The following is a 27589-nucleotide window of genomic DNA, read 5'->3' on the forward strand; positions in this document are numbered from 1 at the left end:
TATATGAAAGTATATAGGTTGAGAACCACTGTCCTATGGTATTACTATAGGAAATAAAATGCATGCTAATAATATAGGAATATTAGTGGACTTGTAGTTTTACTGTGTGATAGTATGATTTTTATTGATAGTAAGCTGAGAAGCTCACAGCTCTCCACAGGATGTTAGAGGGTCAAAAGATCACGCGACTTGTTGACACGAGGGTTGTTTTCAACTTTCAACATATGGAGGTAATTTTCTTGTTGTGTTTAAAGAGATGATGTCATAATGAGACAGAATCCTGAACCTCTGTAGTGCTCTGTGGTGAAAATTGAAAATTGAAATTGTAATAAATAAATATTTTTATATTTGAACAATTGATGAATTATAGTTTTAATTCAACTTAAATTAATTGTTCAATGATATTAAATTGTTTTAAATATATCTAAATTTTTGGGAGTTTATTGTGGTCCTTGTTGTTTATGAAGGTATTACATAAACATTCTTACATTACCCCTGCAGTGGGGGCAGACTAGCTAATATGCTATTTGACTTCTCTAGTGTTTCAATCAATATTGTGTCAACATTGCTTGTAAAAAAACATTTGATGTTAACAAGTACACAGATAGATACAAGTTATAGCCTACAGGCTACATTAAAAAAAAGTAGGCCTATCCAAATAGTTTTTGAGTAGGCTAAAATGGCATCAAAAACAAACATTGATACAATTGCCATTTTATTTGCCCCCGATCTCTAATAGTGGTCACTGATCAGTATCCGTGACCGACCGTGACAGAAGAACACTGGACATGCCACCCCTTCAGAATCACGGGAGATCAATGGACGGACACACGCACGCACGCACGCACGCACGCACACACGCACACACACACACACACACACACACACACACACACACACACACACACACACACAGCGCTTTCATTTTCCCCTGCTGTTGGATGCAGGAGCGCATCAGACGCACTTGTGGATTCTGGAGAGAAGGTGTCTCATCATCTGCCAGTGCCACGCACGTACAGTCGACTTCCACCAACAACAAGGCTCATGCAAAGGGTTCGGGAAGACACTTAACAGACACAATGGCTACCTCGACCTCGACGGAATCGGGGCAAGGGTCCACCAAGATCACCCCTGAAGTGCTGCAAGAGTTGCTCCAGCTATACAACCTCAGCCGCCAGGAGTTCATAGACTCGTACAACATCAAGCCGCTCGTCTACATCCCCGAGTTGCCCCACGGCGCCAAGACCACCTTCGTGATCATGTACGCGGTTATCTTCGTCCTGGCGCTCGTTGGGAATAGTTTGGTGGTCTACATAGTGGTGAAGAAGCGCGCCATGCAGACGGCGACCAACGTTTTCATCTGCTCTCTGGCGGTCAGCGACCTGCTCATCACTTTCTTCTGCGTACCGTTCACCCTGCTGCAGAACATCTCGTCCGAATGGCTTGGAGGTGAGAGCGGTGAACACCAATGACTAGTTCTCTCATGAAAAAGGAGTATGTAGCCTACATCTATATCCAACAAGATAGTGCAGTTTATGCATTCGATAATTCGATTAGGATTTATAGGAGATAAGAATATGCATAAAACGCCAATATCACAAATGCCACTTTCATTCACACTAAAGTCCCTGTGAGAATATATATTTTTACCAGCTCAGATCTGCTGGCAATTGTATTATACTACCCAGTCAGCAGAATAGGCTACTGTGTTTGTGGTGCTGCTCATTAGTCAAGATGAATGCACAAGATCACACTTTATTGAATGATAGTAGGCTACGTATTTAACATCAGATTGTTTAAACATTTTTCAGAGCACATTTCTTTTCTGTGTCAACTGTCTAAAATGCATGTAGATTGTAAGCGGCGCAAGTTAAACCCTGCTTTAGCCGACCTCTGAATTCCTAAAAGATGTGCATGTTTTAATGAGTCATTATATAATAGTCAATATTGGCCTGCAAGGGTTGAATGACATCATTCATCTTCTATCAGTTGTAATGAGTTAATTGGTGTTTAAAGTGTCACTGGGTAGCAACAGGTGGTCAGTGCAAAGCATCTGCTCTTATTAGAAGACAGGCACCATTAATTATGTGTGAAGGGTGGGTGGATTCATTATCTATTCAGTCTATTTCTATAAGACTGTATTGAACAAAAACTATAGGGAAATAAAGCATATTGCATAATTTCTTCTACCTCAGTGGCTAACAATCTTCATTTGCCATGCAGGCATTTCCTGCAGAAATCCTAAATGACTGGGTTTAAAGGGACAGCTCACCCTAAAATCCAAAATACAGATTTTTCCTCTCACCTGTAGTGCGATGTATCCATCTATATCATTTTGGGATAGTTGCCTGAGTTTTGGAGATATCGGTCGCAGAGTTTCTGCCTTCTCTCCAATACAATGGAACTGAATGGCACTCGGCTTGTGCTGCTCAAAGTGCCAAAGAAATACATTTGAAAAACTCAATAGCAATGTCTCTTTCCAGAAATCATGACCCGGTTACTCAAGATAATCCACAGACCTTGTTATGAGCAGTTTCATGTAGGAACTATTTTCTTTTGACCAAACTACCCCCGCTAGCTGCTAGCTAGTTCCTACAAAAGAAAATACTTCCTACATGAAACTGCTCACAACAAAGTCTTGGCTCAGATTGATAAATAGCACTATAGGTGAGAGGAAAAAATCTGTATTTTGTATTGTAGGGTGAGCTGTCCCTTTAAGTATATGTTTATTTTATTTCATTTAGGCCTACACCTCAGATGATAACAGTGAATAAGGATGATTATAGGCAGGGGCGATTTTAGCATCAGAGCTTTGGGTGGGCTCACCCCACCCAAAGGTCATGGACCGCTGAACCCCTAGGGGGGTCCGGGGGCATGCCCCCCCGGAAGAATTTATTTTGTACAGTTTCAAGTAAAAATGGATCAAACTGGCGCACTTTGAGATCAAAATGAAGAGACTAGATCTATGAAGAACTACACACATCAATATCTTCTTTACCATTCTGTGGTTTTACAGCGATGAAAAAATAATTGTTTCCCTATATATACTATATATATTCTGCATACAGGTTACTATATGGTAGAATTATGCTTGCATAAATAATACCAAAATCACTTCAGGGGAGTTTCAAGTAAAGTAACATTTTGCTTTGTAGGCAAAACAAAAGTAAAATTAAATCAAAAGGGAACTTCCTAACTTATTGGCTGGAATAATATTCCGACAAGATAATAATATACTGTAAGCACTAAAGCAGGAGTTTGCAGTCAACTAGTTGAAATTAATATGTGGCAGTATTTGTGGGGGTCAAAATCTATGTAGGGTGTACCACCACAAATAGATCAGTGTATGGGAAACACTGACTATTAAATTGTGTGACTAGAAAGACACCAATAAATCTGAGAAAATGTACTTTAATTGGATTTGGAGAAAAAAAAAATTGCTTCTATTTTTTTGGGTGGGCTGAGACTATTTTTGGGTGGGCTAAAGCCCACCCAAAAAAGGCCTAGAACCACCCCTGATTATAGGCATATCAAACTTGAAACAGAAATGAGTAGTTTCCCATAATAGGCTACTTAAACACCTGCACATCATGGCTTCAATTGAGTTTGCCTTTGTTGCACCCCTGTGTTCTTCTTTATAGGGGTTCTGGTTTGCAAGACAGTTCCTTTTGTGCAGACCACAGCCATAGTGACAGGAATCCTCACAATGACCTGCATCGCCATTGAGAGATACCAGGGCATCGTCAACCCACTGGAAATGAGGAGACAATACACATCTAAAAGAGCATACAAGATGCTAGGTATTGTATGTTTGCACAAATGGCTCATTATAGATCTGTGTTTGGATGTGAGCCTCGTCAAAGCAACACTGACGGGTATGAAAAAGCATTTGGAAAAAGCAGCTCTCACCCCCCCCCCCCCCCCCCCCCCCCCCCCAAAACAAAAAAACAAAACAAAGAATGAAAAGAAAAACATTCTAATCAAGCTTTTGACTACGCTCAAAATGTTCCTTTGTCTAAAATGGAGATTTGTAAGCTTTGATTTATTTTATTTTATTTATTTTTTAATTGGGTAAAGTAAGTGATGAGGTTAGTAACAAGTGATATTTGAATGAAAAATTGCCAAAAGCAATGAAGGTATCTCTAATGAAGTGGGTAAACTTGATCTCCTTGGAGTATAATCAGAGTTTAGTGCAACAGGATGCTGAAGACGTGCGGACACAACACATGCTTTCATTAAGACTGTAGCAGCAGTCATTCCATCAAAGAATAATGAATTATGAGCGAACAGAACATTGGAATTGTGCAGCTGCTGCGATAGTTGTTAGGGGAAAGCGGCTGCTTAGCATGTCCTTGGTCATAACACAGCATGACTCAAGAAGTAATCAACTAAGAAGTGAGGTCTGTGCCATGGAACACTGTCCAGGGAGTCCATGTACCATAGCACTGTCCAGAACACTGTCCAGGGAGTCCATGTACCATAAGTAGAGGTGAAATGGGAAAATGAATAATCAACTCAATAGCTGCTGCAAGGTGCAAGGCAATCAATTGTTGTTCCAGCAACTGTGATGAAGTGTGATTTTGAATCAGGGCTTTGTTAAAATAAGCATACAGTAGCCTACATACTCAGCCATGCTGAGAGAAACACTCATACAGTCTATAGATACTTCAACTCAGATTGTACTCAAATTGCAACAACAGCGAGCAAGGATGTTATATGTTCCTTTCTAAAAGCAATCTGCTACAGATGAATGCTGAGTTTCCTACAAAAGTAATTGGTCGTGTAACCACCGTACAGTAGGAGGATTAACCAAATTCTGTTCAGTAATGTGATTGCTTTCAACTGCTATTGCATCGGGCTGTTCACTAACCAACAATATCAGTTGAATGGTTTATTAAATACAATTTACAGTCTGTAATTTGAATAATGCTATCATTATCATCTCTGATCATGATTAACCATTATTTCAAGATATGTAAAGCAATGATACATTTAAGATCAAAGGGTTTAGATAGCATGTTGTCGTGTGATTATGTCTGTGCAGTAAGCCTCTCTCTACACTGTGTAGTAAACCTCTCTCTACACTGTGTAGTAAACCTCTCTCTACACTGTGTAGTAAACCTCTCTCTCTACACTGTGTAGTAAACCTCTCTACACTGTGTAGTAAACCTCTCTACACTGTGTAGTAAACCTCTCTCTACACTGTGTAGTAAACCTCTCTCTACACTGTGTAGTAAACCTCTCTACACTGTGTAGTAAACCTCTCTCTACACTGTGTAGTAAACCTCTCTCTCTACACTGTAGTAAACCTCTCTCTACACTGTGTAGTAAACCTCTCTCTACACTGTGTAGTAAACCTCTCTCTACACTGTGTAGTAAACCTCTCTCTACACTGTGTAGTAAACCTCTCTCTACACTGTGTAGTAAACCTCTCTCTACACTGTGTAGTAAACCTCTCTACACTGTGTAGTAAACCTCTCTCTACACTGTGTAGTAAACCTCTCTACACTGTGTAGTAAACCTCTCTCTACACTGTGTAGTAAACCTCTCTCTACACTGTGTAGTAAACCTCTCTACACTGTGTAGTAAACCTCTCTACACTGTGTAGTAAACCTCTCTACACTGTGTAGTAAACCTCTCTCTACACTGTGTAGTAAACCTCTCTCTACACTGTGTAGTAAACCTCTCTACACTGTGTAGTAAACCTCTCTCTACACTGTGTAGTAAACCTCTCTACACTGTGTAGTAAACCTCTCTCTACACTGTGTAGTAAACCTCTCTACACTGTGTAGTAAACCTCTCTACACTGTGTAGTAAACCTCTCTACACTGTGTAGTAAACCTCTCTACACTGTGTAGTAAACCTCTCTACACTGTGTAGTAAACCTCTCTCTACACTGTGTAGTAAACCTCTCTACACTGTGTAGTAAACCTCTCTCTACACTGTGTAGTAAACCTCTCTACACTGTGTAGTAAACCTCTCTACACTGTGTAGTAAACCTCTCTACACTGTGTAGTAAACCTCTCTCTACACTGTGTAGTAAACCTCTCTACACTGTGTAGTAAACCTCTCTACACTGTGTAGTAAACCTCTCTCTACACTGTGTAGTAAACCTCTCTACACTGTGTAGTAAGCCTCTCTCTACACTGTGTAGTAAACCTCTCTCTACACTGTGTAGTAAACCTCTCTCTACACTGTGTAGTAAACCTCTCTCTACACTGTGTAGTAAACCTCTCTCTACACTGTGTAGTAAACCTCTCTCTACACTGTGTAGTAAACCTCTCTCTACACTGTGTAGTAAACCTCTCTACACTGTGTAGTAAACCTCTCTCTACACTGTGTAGTAAACCTCTCTCTACACTGTGTAGTAAACCTCTCTACACTGTGTAGTAAACCTCTCTCTACACTGTGTAGTAAACCTCTCTACACTGTGTAGTAAACCTCTCTCTACACTGTGTAGTAAACCTCTCTCTACACTGTGTAGTAAACCTCTCTACACTGTGTAGTAAACCTCTCTCTACACTGTGTAGTAAACCTCTCTCTACACTGTGTAGTAAACCTCTCTCTACACTGTGTAGTAAACCTCTCTCTACACTGTGTAGTAAACCTCTCTCTACACTGGGTAGTAAACCTCTCTCTACTGTACACTGTGTAGGGCTTGTGTGGATTGCCTCAGTGATGGTGGGATCACCGATGCTGTTTGTGCAACAACTACAAGTAAGTAGCACACTGCACACAGTAAGTAGCATACTGCACACAGTAAGTAGCACACTGCACACAGTAAGTAGCACACTGCACACAGTAAGTAACACACTGCACACAGTAAGTAACACACTGCACACAGTAAGTAGCACACTGCACACAGTAAGTAGCACACTGCACACAGTAAGTAGCACACCTGCACACAGTAAGTAGCACACTGCACACAGAAGTAGCACACTGCACACAGTAAGTAACACACTGCACACAGAAGTAGCACACTGCACACAGTAAGTAGCACACTGCACACAGAAGTAGCACACTGCACACAGTAAGTAACACACTGCACACAGTAAGTAGCACACTGCACACAGTAAGTAGCACACTGCACACAGAAGTAGCACACTGCACACAGTAAGTAGCACACTGCACACAGAAGTAGCACACTGCACACAGTAAGTAACACACTGCACACAGTAAGTAGCACACTGCACACAGTAAGTAGCACACTGCACACAGAAGTAGCACACTGCACACAGTAAGTAGCACACTGCACACAGTAAGTAGCACACTGCACACAGAAGTAGCACACTGCACACAGTAAGTAACACACTGCACACAGTAAGTAGCACACTGCACACAGTAAGTAGCACACTGCACACAGAAGTAGCACACTGCACACAGTAAGTAGCATACTGCACACAGTAAGTAGCACACTGCACACAGTAAGTAGCACACTGCACACAGTAAGTAACACACTGCACACAGTAAGTAACACACTGCACACAGTAAGTAGCACACTGCACACAGTAAGTAGCATACTGCACACAGTAAGTAGCACACTGCACACAGTAAGTAGCACACTGCACACAGTAAGAAACTTGACATTCATGAGATTACAAGAGATTCTTTAAACTGTCAAAGTTGTTTTGAGCTGGAAGCAAATCACACTCTTGATATAGGGGAGATCCGGGCCAGTTGTCACATGTCACAGTGGTTTTATTTCTTTTATTTATTTATTTTAGAGCCAAAATCCAGCCAAAAGTGTTTACTTTCTTAATAAGGGCTTATGTGTCTTGTTGAGTACGGCAGTCAAAACACTTGAACACAACAACAATTTTGATGCTTTAAAGTAAATAATGAAAATCTTAGTGTTTTTCTTAAAAATAACAACAAAAACAAACAAACAAACAAACAAACAAAAACGTATAAGGGAATATAAATAATTATACATTGCGACATAAAAGCTACGTGCTCAGGGAAAAGAGCTTTGACAGGAATGCCTGGTTGGGGCACATTTGATTATAAATAGCTTTACATTAATCTTTTCCTGAATAAATATTATTTTGGAACTTTAACTAGCTAGAAAACAAATATTTTATCTCAGTAGTAAGGCACTGCTGGGAAATATACCAATGACTAAAATGTGTGACAACGTGCCCCAGTCTCCCCTACAAGCGCCACACTAAATCTGGACCTACATTTAGCTGTATAGCCTTACAGTATATCTGGACCAGTTTACATGATGAATCCATGAGTCATGGATATGCAGAAGTAGCAGTAATGAAAACAATTGTGTCATATGCAGTAACCTCACAAAAATGGCACCCTTGTCAATCAGAGCTATTGGTGTGAATGGTTCCTCCAGGCACAGAGTACAAGCTTTTCTTGTTCTCTCAGGTGAAGTACGACTTCGTGTACGATCACTACCACGTGTGCTGTCAGGAGAGCTGGCGCTCTCCGAGCCATCGGCAGGTGTACACCACCTTCATCATGGTGGCCCTTTTCCTGCTCCCGCTGGCCGCCATGCTGTTCCTCTACACGCGCATCGCCATCAAGTTGTGGATCCACAAGAGGGTGGGCGACTCCTCTGTCCTCAATACCATGAACCACAGGGAGATCAATAAGATCTCAAGGTATGATCTCAAGAGCAAAGCGGTCGCAGCTGTGCTTTTCTTGTCCTACACACCTCTCCCAGAAATCATGTGACGCCTTTGATCAAAACGTGTTCCTTTGATCAGCACTGTGTCATGCTGGCAGGAATGAGATATGAGAAGAAGCTGAGACCTTAGGACACGAATGTTTGGGGAATGTCTGTGGCTTCTCAAATGGAGTGCCCTATGGAGTGCCCTATGGAGTGCCCTCTGCCACCCATTTCTCTCTCTACATGAGACTATTTTTCTGTTTACAGGAAAAAGAAAAGAGCTGTGAAAATGATGATCACTGTCGTGCTGCTGTTCACTGTCTGCTGGGCTCCATTCCACACAGTGCACATGCTTTTTGAGTACAGTAAGTATTGCTGCATGTATAAAAGGGTTATGGAGACAACCGAGTGTTAACGTGAAATGGGAATAGCAGCTATTTCTAGCCTAGTCTAGTGAATATTGAGCGGATATTGTGAGTTTTTGGAACGTTTTGACCCTCTTATCTGTGTTTAATGCGCAGATGACCTGGAAAAGAAGTACGACGAGGTCACGCTCCACATGATCATCGCCATTGTTCAGGCCATCGGGTTCTTCAACAGCTTCAACAATCCCATCGTCTACGCGTTCATGAACGAGAACTTCAAGCGCAGCTGTGTCTCCACCGTCTCGCGCTGTGTCAAGAAACCCAACCAGCAGGGCGGCGCCACGGAGGCACCAAAGGTGAGCATACCCCTGAACAGGCAAGCCTTCCTGGAGACGAGTGAAGGCGGCGACGCCGCGAAGCAAAGCGCAGCAGAGAAAGGCCCTTCGGTCACATCACAGGGACAGAGCTCTCTCGAGGCGGCGGGGGACAAGATCTTCACCGTCCAAACGGAGGTCCCTGAAAGCAGCTCCTCTTTAATGAAATAAGAAGGACCCAGTTGATAGTTTAGATGTTTATCTATTGCACTGTGACCTTCTGTATGTTGCCGATCAACGCAACTTTCAAATATGATTTCAAGTCTGTGTAAGGGTCGTGGTTCAGGGACTTGAAAGTCAACCAGGATGAAAACAGATCTCCTCAGTGGCAGAAGAAACATCAGTTTGTTTCTGGAGAATGAAAGAAATCCCCAAAATAGGCGGTTGCACTCTGAAGATGGGTTGCCAAGCCATGGGAGCGAAGATGAACAGCAGTCAAACACAAGTATGTTTTCTGAGGTATCGCTGAAATCTGCAGTACACACAAGCAAGCATTTGACGATGTGCAAGAGGTGGGCAGGTTCAGTGTCGACCCAAATGACAACAAAATGTTAATTAATACTGTGATATTCTGGCACAGTAAAAACTCATTCAAACAGCTTTGGAAACGTTGATTATTGTTTTTACCTCCAGATTGAACAAAACCATGGATTTTGCACTGGATCAATAAAAACAAACAACTGCAACGGCTATATTATGCAATGTCAATTTGACTCCGTTCAATTTGTCATGTACAGATTCAGTTTAGTTCAATTCAATTCGACTGTACATGAGTAGCCTGGTAACACATGAGTAACACATGAGTAGCCTGGTAACACATGAGTAACACATGAGTAGCCTGGTAACACATGAGTAACACATGAGTAGCCTGGTAACGCCTTTATGTTATTTTTTATTGATTTTGGAATCCTTTAAACCTGCTAATGAAAAACCTGTTACTGTTAGAAGAGCAACTTCTAACTTTAAAGGAACAGCTCACGCTCAAATCCAAAATACATATTTTTCCTCTCACCTCTAGTGCTATTTATCCATCTATATCGTTTTGTGTTAGTTGCCTGAGTTTTGGAGATATCGGCCGCAGTGCAGAGATGTCTGCCTTCTCTCCAATACAATGGAACTGGATGGCACTCGGCTTGTGGTGCTCGAAGCACCAAAAAAATACATTTGAAAAACTCAACAGCATCGTCTCTTTCCAGAAATCATGACCCGGTTACTCAAGATAATGCACAGACTTTGTTGTGAGCAGTTTCGTGTAGGAACTATTTTCTTTTGCAGTCTCATGTAGGAACTAGCTAGCAGCTAGCGGGTGTAGTTCGGTCAAAAGAAAATAGTTCCTGCATGAAACTGCTCATAACGAGGTCTGTGGATTATCTTGAGTTACGGGGTCATGATTTCTGGAAAGAGACAATGCTGTTGAGTTTATCAAATGTATTTCTTTGGCACGGACGGACGGACGCCCTCAATTGAGTCGTTTGGTCTGATAGGGCATCTAACATACTAGGGACAAACATGGTTATAGGGCATCTAACATACTAGGGACAAACATGGTTTTAATATCAATGTGCTTGCTTAATGCTGAAGTGATCCTGGTATGTTTGTGTAGTGTTGATGTCTAAATACCACCAAAATGATAGTGTTATCATTTTAGTATACGTTACACTGTGACTGTCATGTTTTTCTTTGTAATTACAGGAAGGAATTCTTTGAATGTACAGTAACTATCTGTGATCTTAAAGACGTTGCATTGGCAAAGCATTTTAAATATCATTTTGATATTTTCATTCATCCAGGTTTCTGGGTTATTAGAATGTAAATGTGCTCTATGCTCATATTTTGTCTCACAAAACACGAGAGGCACGGAAAGTCGGAAACATGATTTATGAAATGGGGTATTGTCCTGTCAGGAGTGTGTATTTCTTTTCTGATTCCTAAGCCCCCCCCCCCCCCCCCATTTTCTCCACAATTGTACTTGACCAATTCCCCCTGCTGCTGCCGCGGTCGCTGCCCCCTCCGCCGATCTGACCAGAGGAGGCGCTAGTGCAGCAACCAGGACCTCTCAGACTCAGGGGTGTATTGATGTCATTTCTGGAGTGCAGTACTGATATTCTCACATGGAATATTAATATTTGGTTGGAAAGGAGGGGGGAATTCAACAGGGTGGCTGGCTGGCCTTGATATAAGCAGTAGCCAAATGGTCACATTAGTCTAATTAAAGTATCAACCAAATGGGGGCTTGTGAATGGCTGACAGTTAAACTACTGTAAATGTGCACATGGACAGTCAGGCACTGAACTCTCACTTGTCCCAAGCGTGTTGATCTGTTGATGACTTTGTGTTAGAGTTCATGTTCAATGAGCTACTGTATGTGTAGTGGTCAATGTGGACTGCATTACTCTGTTTAATAAAGTCAATGTGGACTGCATTACTCTGTTTAATAAAGCAGATCTGATCCTTTTACCATTTGGTGTTTAGCATGCAATATGAGGAACACGAGCTTGGAACCACTTCACATCTCACGTAGCTGCCTCTTGCATTGCCAATCAGAATAGGGTCATAATGCCATTATTATCAGTGATACTTATATATTATTGAATTTTTCGACTAACTTCAAAATACAACCACCCACTCACAAAATATTTTTTACACTGTGGTGCTAGATCTAAAATGGGGATAAATATGTATGGAAGAGGTCTAATTGTTGTAGTCTGAAGGTAGAATGAGATAGTTGCATCTGGACCAAACACTGAAAGCAGCTGAACACTTAAAAAAAAAAGTAATGTATAATGTGTAATAGATTACTTTTTTGAGTAACAACAACCCCCAACACTGCCATTGACTCAATGTCGCTAGCAGATCGAGTCAATGCTATATTTTTTATTTTATTGCGCCAAATTCTCTATCTTTTCCAGAATATCCCTCTTTCTTCATAAGGTCTTTTTCAAGCAACTGAACTTGATTATTGTTCCCTTTTTGTGGGATTACAAATTGGCAAAACCCACCTCTGCAAATCAGATTCAGAAGGTGGTCTGGCTCTTCCAAACCTTTCTGTACACTATATTACTTTGCCTGTGCTCTCCCAACTATCGTCATGTGGTTAGGTCATACACATCCTGTTTGGATTCAAATGGAAAGACAGGTTTGTGTCCCCTTTGATATTGGCGCCATTATTTTATCAACAAATAAAGATAAACAACACAGGGGAGAAATTAGGAATCTATAAACCAATGTTAGATAAGAGTTCACCTTCTATGGAAAAAAAATACTTTGGGAGCAGAAACTGGGATTGAATATTGAGGATGAACTTTGGAAATGTGCATCAGTGAACATACTGTACACAAAATGATCAGCCAACTCCAGACAGTAGACACTGTCTTCAATTTAAGATAATTCAGACTATATGAAGGCAAGGCTTCACAAAAGGTTTCCAGATGTTTCCCCCGCTGTGTGATAAGTGTCTTATTGAGATGAGGAAGTCACTCTTCTCCTAAACCGACCCGATGCTGGACTAACGCATTTAGAACTTTATCAGAATACACAGGCTTCAAATCACTCCAGTGAAACTAAACAAGTTTAACCCTTCTCTCTCTAAATTCTGTAATAGATCGCTGAAGGTTCATATTTCCACTGTATTTTTGTTTGCCCTCTTATTAATGATTTCTGGGTCAGTGTGTAAAGACGTTGACATCATATTGTCCCCATCTCCTCCATTCTGGGACTTCATACAGCAGCATTGAACGTTGTCTCCTCATTGAAACTGCTCAGTGCTTCTTTATAGTGTAAGGAGATGTTCTTCTTCAGTGGATTTCAGACACTGCTCCCACAGTTTTGCAGTGGATTCAGAATGTTATGGAGCTTATCCCTTTGGAAGATATCAACTTTTGGCTCAAAGATAAGCCATTCAAGTTTTTTCATATCTATAACCGCTTTCTGCACTATATTGGAGAGGATGGGGCCTGGGCCCTTCGGAGTGGTCTCTACAGACTAGCATGGACTGACATATCCAGGTGCATTTCTCTCTAGGTCTTAACACGTAATAAGCCTTTATCTCTTTATTATCTCTAGATACTCCTGCTATACCTCCTTCTACAGTATTAACCTTCTGCCTGCTGTAGGTGCTCGGTTTGTTTTCTCTATTTTGCTTTTATGTTATTTTTGTGGAGATTGTGTCGTGGGGAAGTGGGAACATAGTGGGCATATACTATGTTATCCCAATCAACAGTATAACCGTTTGTCCCTCTGCAAACGGAATAAATATACTTAAAAAAAGAGAGAACTTTATCAGATTATCTGAAATGTGGCTGGAAGAAATGAAGTTTCTCACCTTGAGAGAAGAAGATTAGCTTTGGCAGAGACTTGGTCAGTTTGATCAGACTTGGCAGAGACTTGGTCAGTTTGATCAGACTTGGCAGAGACTTGGTCAGTTTGATCAGACTTGGTCAGTTTGATAAGACTTGTTGGCAGAGACTTGGTCAGTTTGATAAGACTTGGCATCCCCTCTCCGTTATCTTGACACCGCAATTTGACCTGTAACCCTTCCTCATGCGAGTGACCCAATCTCTGAAGTGTGGAGAGGGAGTGAGCACAGGTGATCTCTGAAGAGTGGAGAGGGAGTGAGCACAGGTGATCTCTGAAGAGTGGAGAGGGAGTGAGCACAGGTGATGTCTGAAGTGTGGAGAGGGAGTGAGCACAGGTGTCTCTGAAGTGTGGAGAGGGAGTGAGCACAGGTGTCAATGTTTTAAATGACTTTAGGTTGGGGTAAAAATCTAACGGCAACAAACAATTGAAATAATTTATTCCCAGGCAAAATATACACATTAACATAAGACAAAAAAATGCAGAGGCCTCATAAACGGTGGGAGCTGACCTCATTGATCAATTCCTTTGTATCGATATCGCTTTGTGTGTGAGAGCATTAACTTCAGAAATGAGACGCACTTCAATGCACAAATGAGACTTCTAGAATGAATGGAAGCTACTGTCAATCTTAGTTGGTCCTGGCAACATGCCTCGCTCAGTAGCGAGCCGACCAGAAGAGCTCAAGGCTGCTCGAATCTTATTAAGAGGTAATGATGATCACTCATTTATGAATCTTATTAAGAGGTAATGATGATCACTCATTTATGAGCAGGATGTGTTATGCAGCCAAAAACAGATGTCACAGAGCATTCGGTCCAGTTACATTGAACATACCATTGTGTCACATCTTAATAACAGAGTAAATGCATTGTTTTTCAAGCAAGTAAAAAGCAAGGAAAAACTGAATAAATGGGTGCTCCAATATGACTACAGTTAGCTGCATTCTCCTCGTCGTTAAATCACACATAAATCCCAATCATTTACAATTGAAGTATCACTAACATGCCAAGTGGTTTTCTTTGTAAAAGAAACAAAAAAGTATTCAGACCGTCTGTGGCACCAGCAAAAACATGAGCTCCCCGGAAACATATGTTAGGACGTTATTTTCTTTTCAATATCCAAAGAGGAGAATATCTGACATTGTGGCAGGCACTTCTGTACGCGCTGAAGAAAAGATATTCTGAAGATGCACTATGTGTAGACAGCAGGCTCTCAAAAAAACACAAGAAAAAGCCTTTGATTCTAAGGCACCAACAGACTAACAACCCTGCTCTTTTCACGTCCTAAGGTGGCACTTAGGTTGTTGTTCATCGGGCAGAAAAGCATAGCCGAAAGGTACAGTAAAGCTCTGTCTGAAACAAATCAAAAGCTACCCAAAAAGGTGTGAAGTGTCTTTCTGCGATGCTATGTGATCAGAGGAATGTGAAAGTCTGTGCTGTCAAAGAGGAGAGGCCTTTTGGGCGGGGTCGGATCCTTGTCGGCCTTATGTAGGAGTTTGAACAGTCCTGTGCCGATGTTCATCGGGATTCCCATAATGATGCACTCGGACACACCTAGAGCAGAGATACACCAAATGTTACGATGCAAAGAAGTCATATAGAGTGGATTTAATTTTCACTAGCAACATGCTGTACATGCAGCGTCAGTTTACCACAGACGGAGTCCTTTTGTCCAAAGTAGGCAGCATCAAACAGATGATCGGCCGTTTTCTCAAAGGACGCCAGCATGAGCACACTTTCCTTCATCTTGGCTAAGCCAAACCTGGTGATTCCAAGAATCTCCCCCTAGAGGCACAGAAGTATGTAGTCAGGTACAATGTGGTTGTTTACTATACGATGACAAATAGCAACTCAGCGTGGGAGAGATATACATTATGAAGAAGACATCTACTGGGCATACCTTGTAGGCCATGAGGTCTGCCAGGAGCATAACGTGACGCCGATCAATGCTCATTCCGTGGTTCACCATGGTGTACTGAATCTCATTGATGATGGTGGTTCTGGCCGCCTCAATACCCAAGGTCTTCTCAACCTAGAATACAAAATCCACATGGAAACTCGTTAACATCCAAACTACAATTCAATACATGCCGTTAACATCCAAACTACAACTCAATACGTGTTTGAGCAATTGTGATTGCTTTTATTTGATTTTATTCACACACATTGTCATCATTTAGTACATTACAGTATTCATGGCATTTCAGTACTGAGGCAGGGTGTGTGTGCGAACCTTCACCCCCCTTGGCTCATACTGTACCTCATAAGTATTGTTTGAAGTGGTCCTGCTTCCATTCACCCCGTGGGTCGCCATGACAGCTCTCAAGTTGTCCCCTTCCACCAGGAGTTTGTATTTCTTCTTGACGTCCCGGTCATCAATGTGAATGACGGCGCGGGCGACCTCAGGGATGCCTTGAACCACCACCTTCCAAGAGACAGATGAGAGAAAAATGTCCACGGTGAATAAATATCAAGATGCCCAAGCAATCATCCACTAAAGGTGTGTTCAATTATTCACAACGTCCTCGGTATGTTCAATTCACAACACCTGAGACCTTTACAAGGTAGCGGTGCTCTTTTCAGAGACGATCTTTTCCGAGAGTAAGAAACCTTGTAGAACACTGAAGAATCTGAGAGTGTACACAAGGAGACAAACCGTGTGTGTGTGTGTGTGTGTGTGTGTGTGTGTGTGTAGGTGTGTGCGTGTGTGTAGGTGTGTGCGTGTGTGTTTAGTTTATTAGTTTAGTTGCACAGGGACAATGCACATCAATATTGCTGCAAATGTGCCAGTTTTAACTGGGTAGGTAATTTTCAAATGCAGTTCCTGACAAGCGTGTTTGTGTGTGTGTGTGTGTGTGTGTGTGTGTGTGTGTGTGCGTGCGCGCATGTGTGTACTGTATGTGTTTCGACGTCCCACATCAGATGTTTGTTTACCTTGGGCAGATCTTCCTTCAAAGTCTGCAGCACATAGTACATGGAGCTCTTGCTGTTCTCTCGGGGAGACACGCAGACCACAGCCTCGCCGTGCACAGCAATGTCTCCAGGCTTCACACGCAGTTTGGACATGCAGATGGAGTAACGCACCGTTTCTGCATTGACCTGGTAGGTAGGGAAATAAAAAATATATATATATCCCGGAGCAAAACGCTCAATTGTTAATGGTATCACGCTACATAAAAGGACAAACCTGTAATTGGGTACCACATAATTTATAGACCATCGACTGTCAATCAACCCTGCTGCTTCTAACCTTGGCATGTTGCCAGAAGCAGTCAACATCAAAAATAAAAGAAGGTCCGCAAACTGTAGCTCCGATAAATTATGTTCAGTCATTTATACCATTAAGACTTAATGGTATAATTAGTGTCAAACTCAATTTGATTCCTGGCCACATCAGCATTATGGTTGCCTTCAAAGGGCTGGTTGTAAATGTAACACGATATAAATGTATCCTACTTGTTATCATATTACATAATGACCTCTGATTCGATTTTTTTTATTTTTAGTAATAACTTAATTAATAACTTGCTCTGAAAGCAGAATTATAGGAAAACAATGGCAAACAGACAACTATTTAGAATTGTATTGAGCAAATTGTATTCTTTGCTAGCTCTCGCGGGCCACATAAAATGAGGTGCCGGGCCAGATTTGGCCCCCGGGCCTTGAGTCTGACACATGTGCATGAAGTAATTAAATATTAAGTCATTTATAATCATTTTGCTCTCACAATACCACTAAGCATGCAGCTCAGCCGGCCTCGCCTGCTGTATTGGCATTCGCAGCGCACAATTGCACAACTTCGCATCACTGATGACATCACTCACTGATGACATCACAATTCTGCTGCGTGGCCTCGCCTGCCCTATTGTCATGCACAGCGCACAATTGCCCAACTTCGCATCACTGATGACATCGCTGTCACTGATGTGACAATGCCTATGACATAATCAGTGCCTATGACATCACTGATGTCATCATAGACATTGTGACATCATCAGTGGGACAAAAGTTCAAACAAACATTGCCCACTTGCTCCCTTTTATTATGTAAAAGGTAGGATGGTCTGGGTGAATACTCGTTTCTGATTGGCTGGCAGGTGTGGCTGACCGTTTAACGCACACGTAGTCCGGCTCAAGTCTGATCACATGTTCTCAATTCTCAACTCGCTACCTCAGCTTCTAGGAGCTGAGCGGACTAGACTCCCTGCGCCATACCGGCTCATATCCAAGGTTCGTACTATTTACTGGAACAGCGAACGACATTTCCATTTCATGAGAAGCTGACGGGAAGGAATTAATGATTGTTCCAGGTATTGGTCGGTTTCCCAGGTGCTGCTAGGTAAATGGCTTGTGAAAAGCTTTAGATTGTGATTGCTAAACTTGCACCAAAAAAGTTGTGAATGCTTTTATTTTATATTGTTGGCAAATAGTATAAGCGGCATAATCAACTCCTAGGTGTGCGTTAAACGAGCATTAGGAGTTGATTGTCCCTTACTTATTGAACAACCGGATGTATCGAGTTGTTCACTAAATTAACTTAATTCGTGGGAGCGAGCCACAGTGAGCGGATCTGCTTTTATTTTTTCATGTAGAGGATCGACACCAATTGCGGGGCTCATCCAAACAATGTCAGTATATTTGAAATCTTCCCAAATCAAGGCTGGGAATCAGAGGATGGATGTGGAGAGAAATACTCAAGTGTGCCAGGCAGACGAAACGAAACGGTCTCTTCATACAAGACAAACAATGGGAAAGCCGTGGTACCTCAAGTCGCAGCAGCCGTATCCTCTCCAGTGACAGCTTCACCAGGATGAAACAGTCGTCTGGTAGAAACACCTCTTCTATGTATTCAGAAATCTGTCGGGGATCATGAAAAGATACCATGTCCTCATTCACCACTGAGCATCAATGTATCACACAAAATATCCTTCAGTCACTTATTAACTGAAGAATCTTGAGGCAAGTCGGCAGTCACCATTTACTCTCCACAGCGGTAACTGACTGACATGCACAGTTAGAACAGAGATTCAAAATGTCAACAGAAGAACAACAACAACAACTTTGAACTGGGTTTGTGAGATATGCAGCGAGTGGGAGTACCTCTCCTAGAAGCGTTTTCTCGATCCTCCCCTTCACCAGCCGGCCAAAGTCCGCGTCGTCGTCCACATCCAAATGAGCGGTGATTATAGGGGTGCTGAGTGGTGGGTAGAGGGAGGGGGTTCAGAAAATATGTAAAACAAAATGCAGGAAGTGCTCATTATCGTGCTACCAAGAGGGGGTTTCTAGAGGGGGTCAGCAGAATTCGCTCTGCTAATTCGGTGTCTACAGTAAGCCTTACAGCCATACAGCCAGATGAGTGATCCCCCCCCAAATTGATTCATGTCAGAATTGCGATTCTTATCTTCCACGATTCGGAATCAATTCACAACTCGCAAGAATGGATTAAAGAATAAAAGAATAGATTATTTTTGTATTACTTTAATTTATTTTTCTTGAAGTCTCTGAGAACTGAGAAATACTAAGACGTTTTGTATTTGCTTATATTGTTGCAATCACTTGATCAAACTTTTTCAAATAAAAAAGCGACAATCGTACACACTTCATTCTGCTTTCATGCCAGCGCCATTCTTGGCACACAGGCGAAACGAGTAGATCCTGAAATCCCCCTATGTACTGAATCGAGAATTTAAATGAATAAATAAATAAAGAATCGGCTGTAAGAGATTTTTAATGTAAATGTGATGATATTCTAAGGAAGGGGCAGGAACAGATAAGCTTTGCTTCATTCTGCCATTTCTCGAACTCATCCTTTTTTGTTTTTTTCTTTGATGAAGACTGACTTATTTGTTTATGGTTACATTTTGTCTTGACTGTGATTTTATATCTTGGATCTGTTTGTGATAAATAAAGATAAAATCTTGAATCGGGAATCTGTTTGAATCGAAAATCGATTCGGAAATCGAATCGTGACCCCAGGAATCCGAAACTAATCGTGCGATACGCAAAGATTCACACCCCTACTAGTGATCAACATGATGTCAGTGCAAATGGCGACTGGTCTTTTCAGCTGTCAAGCCATTTCAAAGACAACACCAGTGACCAGTGATGTCTGACGGCAAATGGCACATGACGAGAATGGCTTCCAGTCAACCAAGAGAGGCAGTAGTCAATAGTCATTTCACTTTCCATTTGGTAGCAGTAATGTTAAAAGGCGGCACCATGCACAAAAGAGAATTCCTAGAAACATCAAGACAAACCTAATCTCTTTTAAAGGACGGCTTTACCGGTAATCAACCCACTTTGTATCATATATAATCTCAGTAATATAAGCACATGGGCAGCCTTTATCTTCTCTCTGTTTACTTCACGGAGAAAAATGCTCCTGCTCCTGTCTGCAGAAACTCTGCCCCCGTCAGCTGCAAGTCATTAAGGCTCCTTGAGGCTCTCAATGCATTCTCCGTGGATGTGCGCATACTTAAAAAAATAAAATAAACAATAACAGCCGCCCTCGAGCAGATTCCACGTCTCCAGCAGAACTTCCGCAGCTCCGTTGTGATGCGTTGTGACGAAAAACGCGTCACAACGGAGCGCTTTGCCAGAGGAGGAAATGGGAGATCTCCGTGAGGAAAACACAGTTTGAGGTAAACACTGCCCATGTGCTTATATTACCCAGATTATTAATGATACAAAGTGGGTCGATTACCAGTAAAGCCATCCTTTAAGGACTAAATCAATTTTGAACAATAATAAATAGCTTAATAATAAATCACTTTGGAGCCCTGCGAGCAGTTTTATTCCTTTTTCACGTTTTGTTCACTTTGGGCTCAGCATCTGGCCTCGACGTGTGTGTGTGCATGTTCTTACCAATAATAAATAGCTCTCACCACAGAAAGGACCTACTGTATACTTCTAATGATGTTCTTGTTTCATAGCGGGGCATCTTAGTGAAACAAAGGACTCCTGCACACGGTCTAACTCACTTGCAATTCAAAGTTTAACGAGAATGACGGAGGAGGCGTCTCACTTTTTTGCCCTCTGTCTATTTGACAGAAAGAACACGCATTAGCATTTCCATGACCCTGTATCAAAACCTTACGGCCTTACTCACCTGATGTTCTTGGAGGCGTTGATTATCTCTTTGATGCGCGGCACCCCCAGAGTGATGTTCATGGAAGCCACTCCAGCGAAGTGGAAGGTTTTCAGGGTCATCTGGGTGCCGGGCTCCCCGATGCTCTGGGCACACAGCGCCCCCACTGCTGACCCCGGCTCCATCTGAGCTCTGTACGTGTGCACAAATGATACGGTAGATTGTCTCCGCTGAATGATTGACCCGTTATTAAACTGAGTCAATTCAACTGTGCTCGCCAGCTGGCTGAGGAACATCACCATCTCTCAACGGCCCTCAGCATAGATGAGCAGTAATTAACTGAATGAAGTGGCACATCCATAGATGAATCATGGACACTCCGACAGGCAATGCACAGCTGAGAGCCTCGTACCTCATATACTTGTCTCTGCACGTTTCTAGGAACTTCTCCAGCTGGGTGGGGGTGATACGGTCGAGCTGGTAGAGAACCTTTGGCTGTGGCGCAAAGGAGAGAAGAGGACAATGAAGTTTCAGGTGTGACCGGACACACATGCTGGAACATAATGTTTTTGTTTTGTTTTCCCCCGATTTTTTATCCCATTTCTATCCCCCATTAGTGCTAATTTAATTTATTTATCCTGGTTGCTGCTCCACCCTCTGCCGATCTGGGGAGAGCCGAAACTGGCTCCATGCTTCCTCCGAGACATGGGCAGTTAGCCAGCCGCTTCTTTTCACCTGACAGGGGAGGCTTCACCGGTAGGACATAGCACGTGGGAGGTTCACGCTATTCCGACCAGTTCCCCTCCCTCCGAACAGGCGCCCTTAACGACCAGAGGAGGAACCACATTAGCAACCAGGATATTGCATGTTTTTGGTGAAGGGGGTTCCTATATGAAGGAAACCCCTGGGAGGCACGGGGAGAACATGCAAACTCCACACAGAAAGGCCCTTTTGACGACCCCACCCGGGCGGTGGGCACTCGAGGACATGCGGACGGGCACGCATAACATCATGTATGATGCTGGGTTCAGGTGATGGATCGCTGGCTGGAGGTAGCTACCTCGGTGGTGCCGTTGTCGTTGATGCCGTACTTGTCTCTGGTCTTCTTGATCCTCTCTGACGTACTCTTGATGAACTTCCTTATCTCCTACAGGTGAGGAGAGAGAATAAAAAAAAAATGCCAGCAATCAATTCATTTCAGAGATTAATGTCCAAAGGCTCGTTAACATTCATCACGGCAAACACTGCGTTGGGAGGGGGGGATCAAACGCCGTTTATCGACACAATCTTGAGCCATGCGCTTGTTAGACATCAAACTGTTAAGATGTGGCGAACGCAATCTCCAGATAAATCCAGACGCTGTTTACTGAGCAATCTCCTTGAAGAACAAACAGTGGTGCATAATTAGTGTAGTCAAATGTTTGAGCAGTGAAGCACGGACCACGGTGCGAGTTTTCAACGGCAGAACAAATAGCTTTGTTGTTAAATTAATGCGTTACATCTCTTCATCTCATCTCATATCTTTCAAAGTTGGCGGCAACACTCCTGACCGATTTAAAGCACGATCCAACATGCTGGGTCACTATACCTGCAGGTACTTCTCTGAGCCTGTGTCAGTTAACTCCTTCACAAAAGGGGGGAAAGGTTTGCATGTTACAACAGACTTATTACTGTAACTGCATGTACTTGGTGATATGTTTCTGTACTGCATTAGTAATACAAGAAGACAGGGAAATTGATTCATCAAGACTAATTGGTAATTAATTATCTTTATTAACCATCTCTGTTGACACAAACTATTCCTTATTATTGGCATAGCATACTGTCAGGCCATTATGCCAAGAGACACAGTTTCCACAGGTTTCTTGCAAGTGAGTCTCATCTCAAACACATCCTGGATAATTCCTTTTCATTCCAGCCTAGCTCTGATTGACAAGAACAAGGACAGCGGCATTTCTACACCAATCGGAGCTCACAGGCCACTAAGCGGCATTTCTACACCAATCGGAGCTCACAAGCCACTAAGCGGCATTTCTACACCAATCAGAGCTCACAAGCCATTTGAGCCTAGTATTGGGTTCATGTCCAATTATGCATCCCCTGGAATAATACGCTTCCCTGCTCATGGAGCAAGAGTTACAAACCATGTATTATAATAGCATTATTATTATTATTATGCAGCACATTTCTGCAGAGCAGTTACTTTACGGTTTATTTTCTGCATCTTGCTTCTCTTCAGCATTTTGACTTGCATGCAACACAACCATTAAACTAAAATATCAATCAATCAATTTCTATAAAAAAAAAAAAAAGTAGATATTCAGATGTTCTTCAATTCCTCGTAGGCTCATTTTCTGCTCAGCAACACGTTCTGAGCCTGAACCACTTCACCTCGGGAAGTGAGTGTCTTTGATTTGACGCTCAACTGTTAGAAATGATGAGAGGCAATGTTACACCTTTGCACATACTTCTTCTAGTGTAGCATGTCTACAGTTATCTACACGTCCTGCAAAGAAGCCTCATTAGAAGAAAGAAAATAACTAACAGCCCCATTTATTCTCAAGAGCCACACAATGAGTAGCCTAGCTACTGAGTGGAAATCAATGGAGGAACACTCAGGAACATTGTGTGACCTTTTGAGCAGGGCAGTAAGTTTTCATTATCTCTGGATTGGAGACTCTGGATTGGAGTACATTTCTTGAACCGAAGGTCAGAGCGCTTTCAGCTATGGTGGAAAGTGCACACGGAATCAGCCCAGTTTGTGGAGCTGCTACTATGAAAGGCTTCTTCCCTGAGCTGTGACCTGGCTGTGACCCCTGCAGAAACTCTAAGCAATAATTACACTCATTACTACACTGTCTCAGTCATTTTACATGTTATACTTTAAGCAGTCTGCACAGGCTAATCCTCTCATGTTGCTCAGATTATATTGTACAGTACATACAACCAACTGTACACATACAACCCCTCTATATACACACTCCCCTTTCCAACTCTTCACCCCTATGTATTCTGTATAGCATATTCTATATATTATAATGTGTATATGTTTATCTCCACTGTCAATAACACTGTACATACTGTAAGATATAGCAGCACTTATGCTGTAGTACTTACTTGCACGTATCTGTAATAATACTATTCTTTTGCACTTCTCATGCCAACTACATTTCATTGGCTTTGTACCTGTACTTAATGACAATAAAGTTGAATCTAATCTAATCTAATCGAAACCGTATTACAAGGAATTTGAGCGTGAATAGACCTTATTCGATTGACGTCACTCACGTACTGGCACGCCCACCGCCGCCATATTGTCGACATAGCGCTGCAGCTCTCAAGTGACGAAGTTTTTGTTAAGTTTTTGTTAAGTTTTTCAAATGTATTTCTTTGGCACTTTGAGCACCACAAGCCGAGTGCCATCCAGTTCCATTGTATTGGAGAGAAGGCAGAAACTCTGCGGCCGATATCTCCAAAACTCAGGCAACTAACACAAAACGATATAGATGGATAAATAGCACTACAGGTGAGAGGGAATATAGTGTTTTTGGATTTTAGGGTGAGCTGTTCCTTTACAGCTGCTGCCCCTAGGCTCTGGAACAGCCTCCCCTTCGCTATCTGATCAGCCAGAGTCTAGCTTCTTTCAAGTCCCTGCTAAAGACCCACCTCTTCTCCCTGGCTTTTAACTCGAGTTGAGCTGTTTTTCTGCGCTTTTCGTTTATTCATTTTATTCTTTTTATTCTTTTTATTGTCTCTCAACTTTTATCCATCTTTATTACTTGTTTTATTGCACTTTGTACTGCACCTTGCTTCTGATTAGTGCATTTGTACCTGCTTTATGTTTGTGTTTTTACCTGTAAAGCACTTTGATCGGCCTGTGTCGTTGTAAATGTGCTCTATAAATAAAGTTGACTTGACTTTAATAGTGAAGAAGGTAATGCAGTGAAATTACCTCCAGGAAGCTGTCTCTGCAGCACATGAAGTCCGCTCTCTTCATGATGGCTTCTGCAGTGAGGACCAGCTCGTTCTTACTGAGGGCTGGCTGGTCCTTACACGTGTAGACAGACTGGGGGGTGCAGAGTGAAGAATGACATTATTAGGCTCCATGTACTCACTTACGGGTCATCAATCCCCAATCATTGATACAGATGGCGTTTAAAACGACACCACCCTGATCATTAGCAGAATCAGCTGTGACTGCAGAGCCAGTCAGCTACTGTAATGGTGAGGTGCTAACCATGATATAGCCAGCAACCATAGCATAGAGAGAAAAAGTCAGACTGGATCAATTTTATTCCAAGGCAAGCAGCTTTGTCATAATTGACTGAGTAAATATGAAAGAAGACCTGGGGATGATTGGAAGCTGTCAAAATTACTTGGAAAATTAAGCGAGGCACTTTATTATCCCAAGAAGAAGAAGAAGAAGAAAACTTGATTATCCTAAGATGGGGAACTAAGCCATGAGCAGCATCCACTGGATCACCTTTATTTTTTGAGACAAATAATACTCTCTATCAACAACAACCCCCAGCTGGGCAGACTGATTGGTTAACGCACCCAGCTGGGCAGACTGATTGGTTAACGCACCCAGCTGGGCAGACTGATTGGTTAACGCACCCTGATGTTGTCCAAGACTCTCTTGAACTCCAGCGGCTCATCCTTGCCCTCCATCGCAGCGGGGTCCAGGCCGTCGCCACCGTAGATAAACTGGATGATGTCGCCCGTGGAGCTCCGCACCGTCAGGTCGTACTGGGAGCACAGATCCTCCAGGGACTTCACCAGACGCCTCTGTCCACACACAACACAAGACGATTAAGGGCCTGTGTCCACCTTGCGTCTTTTTCCGACGTTAAACGCTGGAAGTGCGCTGGGAAGCGCTCATCTCGGCGCACAATATAACAAGGAAGCAGTCTGAAACTAATGTTAGTTCAGTGCGGTAGTAGCTTGATAGCTGACAGCTAACATTAGCAAACAACACACATACAGTGATTTAGCTCAACACTCACCAGAAATATTAAGTGTCTAGCCAATCTGCTCCCTCAATTGAGCCTTTCTGTCTCTGTTGCGATAGTTTCTCCATATGATTAGTTGCCAGAAAAGGAGCACCCGACACCAGCGTCTTTCTGAAAAGTTAAAATATTTTCAGCTGGAAGCGGTGGGAGTCGGGCGCACAAAAATGCCAGAGCGCTGTGAAAATAGACGCTGGACGCAGCGCACTTTCTCTAGACGTCTGTGTGCGCCCACATACGCTCTCCCCCCATTGGAAACAACTGAAAATAGACGCCGGAGCTGATGAAAAGACGCTAGGTGGACACAGGCCCTAAGGCTGCTTTCTCACTGGGAGCGATTGCTTTCGTTCCGCTCTGTTCCGCACTCGGGAACGATTGCCCGCCCCCGCCCCTCTCCCCCTCTGGTCAGCTTTCACATTACAGCATTTCTTCCGTGCTGGGAAACGGAACAGAGTGCACTTGCATCATCAACTATGCCTGGAGTTTATCGTCGCCCGTGTGTTGTCTATGTGGTTCGGAACGGTTGGCTTTCACACTTGCAAGTGTTCCGTGGCCGGGCACGCCAAAGCGCTCACCAGACCACCTTTTCGAGTGGATCCCGTCATGGTTCCGTCGCGCGCCCGGGCGCAAAACAGAACGGAACGCAACGTTCACACTCGTCAAATGTTCCGAAACTGGGGTCAATTTGGGGACAAGTGTGCTCGGGAACGGTACCGACGTGACAGTGGGAAAGCACCTTAGGCGCTTTTTTCAGTCAGAACGCTATGGAAATCATGTCGAGAGCGCTTCCATTGTGCAAAAAACACAGCGCATGGAGCGTTTTTTTTGCGCTTCGTTTTGTTTTCCCCTGCAGTACACTTTAGGGCACAAGGACTACACGGATGGTAGCCAGCTGGTTTTGTCTGTTTGATGTTGTTCACTGTCAACATGAAAGCCAGATTATTGCCAAATCTGGCAGCAGCGGAGGTTGAGGATCCCTCTGGGAGGAGAAAAGGTAGGAGGAGTGAAAAGTGCTTTCCCTCCAAATGTTCAACTTTTTCAGCTTAAAAACGCCCAGAGCGCTCCACCAAAAAAACGAGACGCCACCAGCGTTTAAACGCCAGGTGGGTTCCTTGAAAGAGGAGCACGTTTAGCGCGTCCTTACATAGAGAATGAATTGCAGAAAGGTGCTGGCAGCTCCGAAAACGCTTTTGGAGCAGAGCTCGAGCGGAGGGGACGGGTCCCCTGTGGCGGTAGACGTCCCACCGCCTGTCGGACATGTGAGTTCGAGAAATAAAAGACATGAGGTGACACCTCTCAAAAATGTTGAAAAGACCGAGGGTGAGATACAAAACACTGCAACTTCCGAAGGGGGATGGAGGCTTGGCACTCCCAAACTTGCAATTGTATTTTTGGGCAGCTCAACTGAAGCCAATAACTGTATGGATAAAAAATGACGTAGATACTCAGTGGTTAAATATGGAGAAATCCACATGTCAATATGGGTTAGCAGATCTACCTTTTATGGGAGTATCCCTGAAAGATTGTAGAATGAACAGGTGGACTAAATTTACAATGCAGATGTGGAGAGGTGTACAGAAAACGTACGGCTTACCCCTCTCCATATCAGCACTCACGTCTATTGGGTCTGTAAAAGACTTTAGACCCTCCCAGCTGGATGCAGGGTTTAAGAACTGGTCAAGATTAGGGCTAAGTTACCTGCACCAGATGTTTGACTATCTGAGGCTAAATCTGAAGTCTTTTGAGCAATTAAAGGAAGAATTCAAACTTCCACAGA

The 27589-nt window shown here is 42.8% G+C and overlaps 2 protein-coding genes across 2 annotated transcripts in view; one reads left to right on the forward strand and one right to left on the reverse strand.

Moving 5' to 3' along the window:
• Positions 1 to 1079: 1079 nt before the first annotated feature.
• Positions 1080 to 9533, forward strand: qrfprb (pyroglutamylated RFamide peptide receptor b; the record flags this gene model as incomplete). The annotated part of the gene is made up of 6 exons (XM_083635756.1): positions 1080 to 1449; positions 3642 to 3800; positions 6656 to 6717; positions 8380 to 8615; positions 8891 to 8988; positions 9145 to 9533. The coding sequence occupies 6 exons, from the start codon at positions 1080 to 1082 to the stop codon at positions 9531 to 9533; spliced, it is 1314 nt and encodes a 437-aa protein (XP_083491882.1).
• Positions 9534 to 14220: 4687 nt separating this feature from the next.
• Positions 14221 to 27589, reverse strand: part of polr3a (polymerase (RNA) III (DNA directed) polypeptide A) — a 36031-nt gene continuing 22662 nt past the window's right edge. The window contains exons 20-31 of the mRNA XM_083634740.1: positions 25421 to 25591; positions 24756 to 24869; positions 21864 to 21950; positions 21216 to 21298; positions 20825 to 20995; positions 18817 to 18910; positions 18481 to 18573; positions 16652 to 16816; positions 15978 to 16142; positions 15618 to 15749; positions 15370 to 15502; positions 14221 to 15271 (exon numbers count right to left, since the gene is read on the reverse strand). Coding sequence (XP_083490866.1) covers positions 15123 to 15271; positions 15370 to 15502; positions 15618 to 15749; positions 15978 to 16142; positions 16652 to 16816; positions 18481 to 18573; positions 18817 to 18910; positions 20825 to 20995; positions 21216 to 21298; positions 21864 to 21950; positions 24756 to 24869; positions 25421 to 25591 — 1557 coding nt within the window. The 3' untranslated portion in view covers positions 14221 to 15122. The remainder of the gene's footprint in view (positions 15272 to 15369; positions 15503 to 15617; positions 15750 to 15977; positions 16143 to 16651; positions 16817 to 18480; positions 18574 to 18816; positions 18911 to 20824; positions 20996 to 21215; positions 21299 to 21863; positions 21951 to 24755; positions 24870 to 25420; positions 25592 to 27589) is intronic.

The sequence above is a fragment of the Poromitra crassiceps genome (assembly GCF_964638095.1).
Source record: "Poromitra crassiceps genome assembly, chromosome: 4".
Classification (NCBI taxonomy): domain Eukaryota; kingdom Metazoa; phylum Chordata; class Actinopteri; order Beryciformes; family Melamphaidae; genus Poromitra; species Poromitra crassiceps.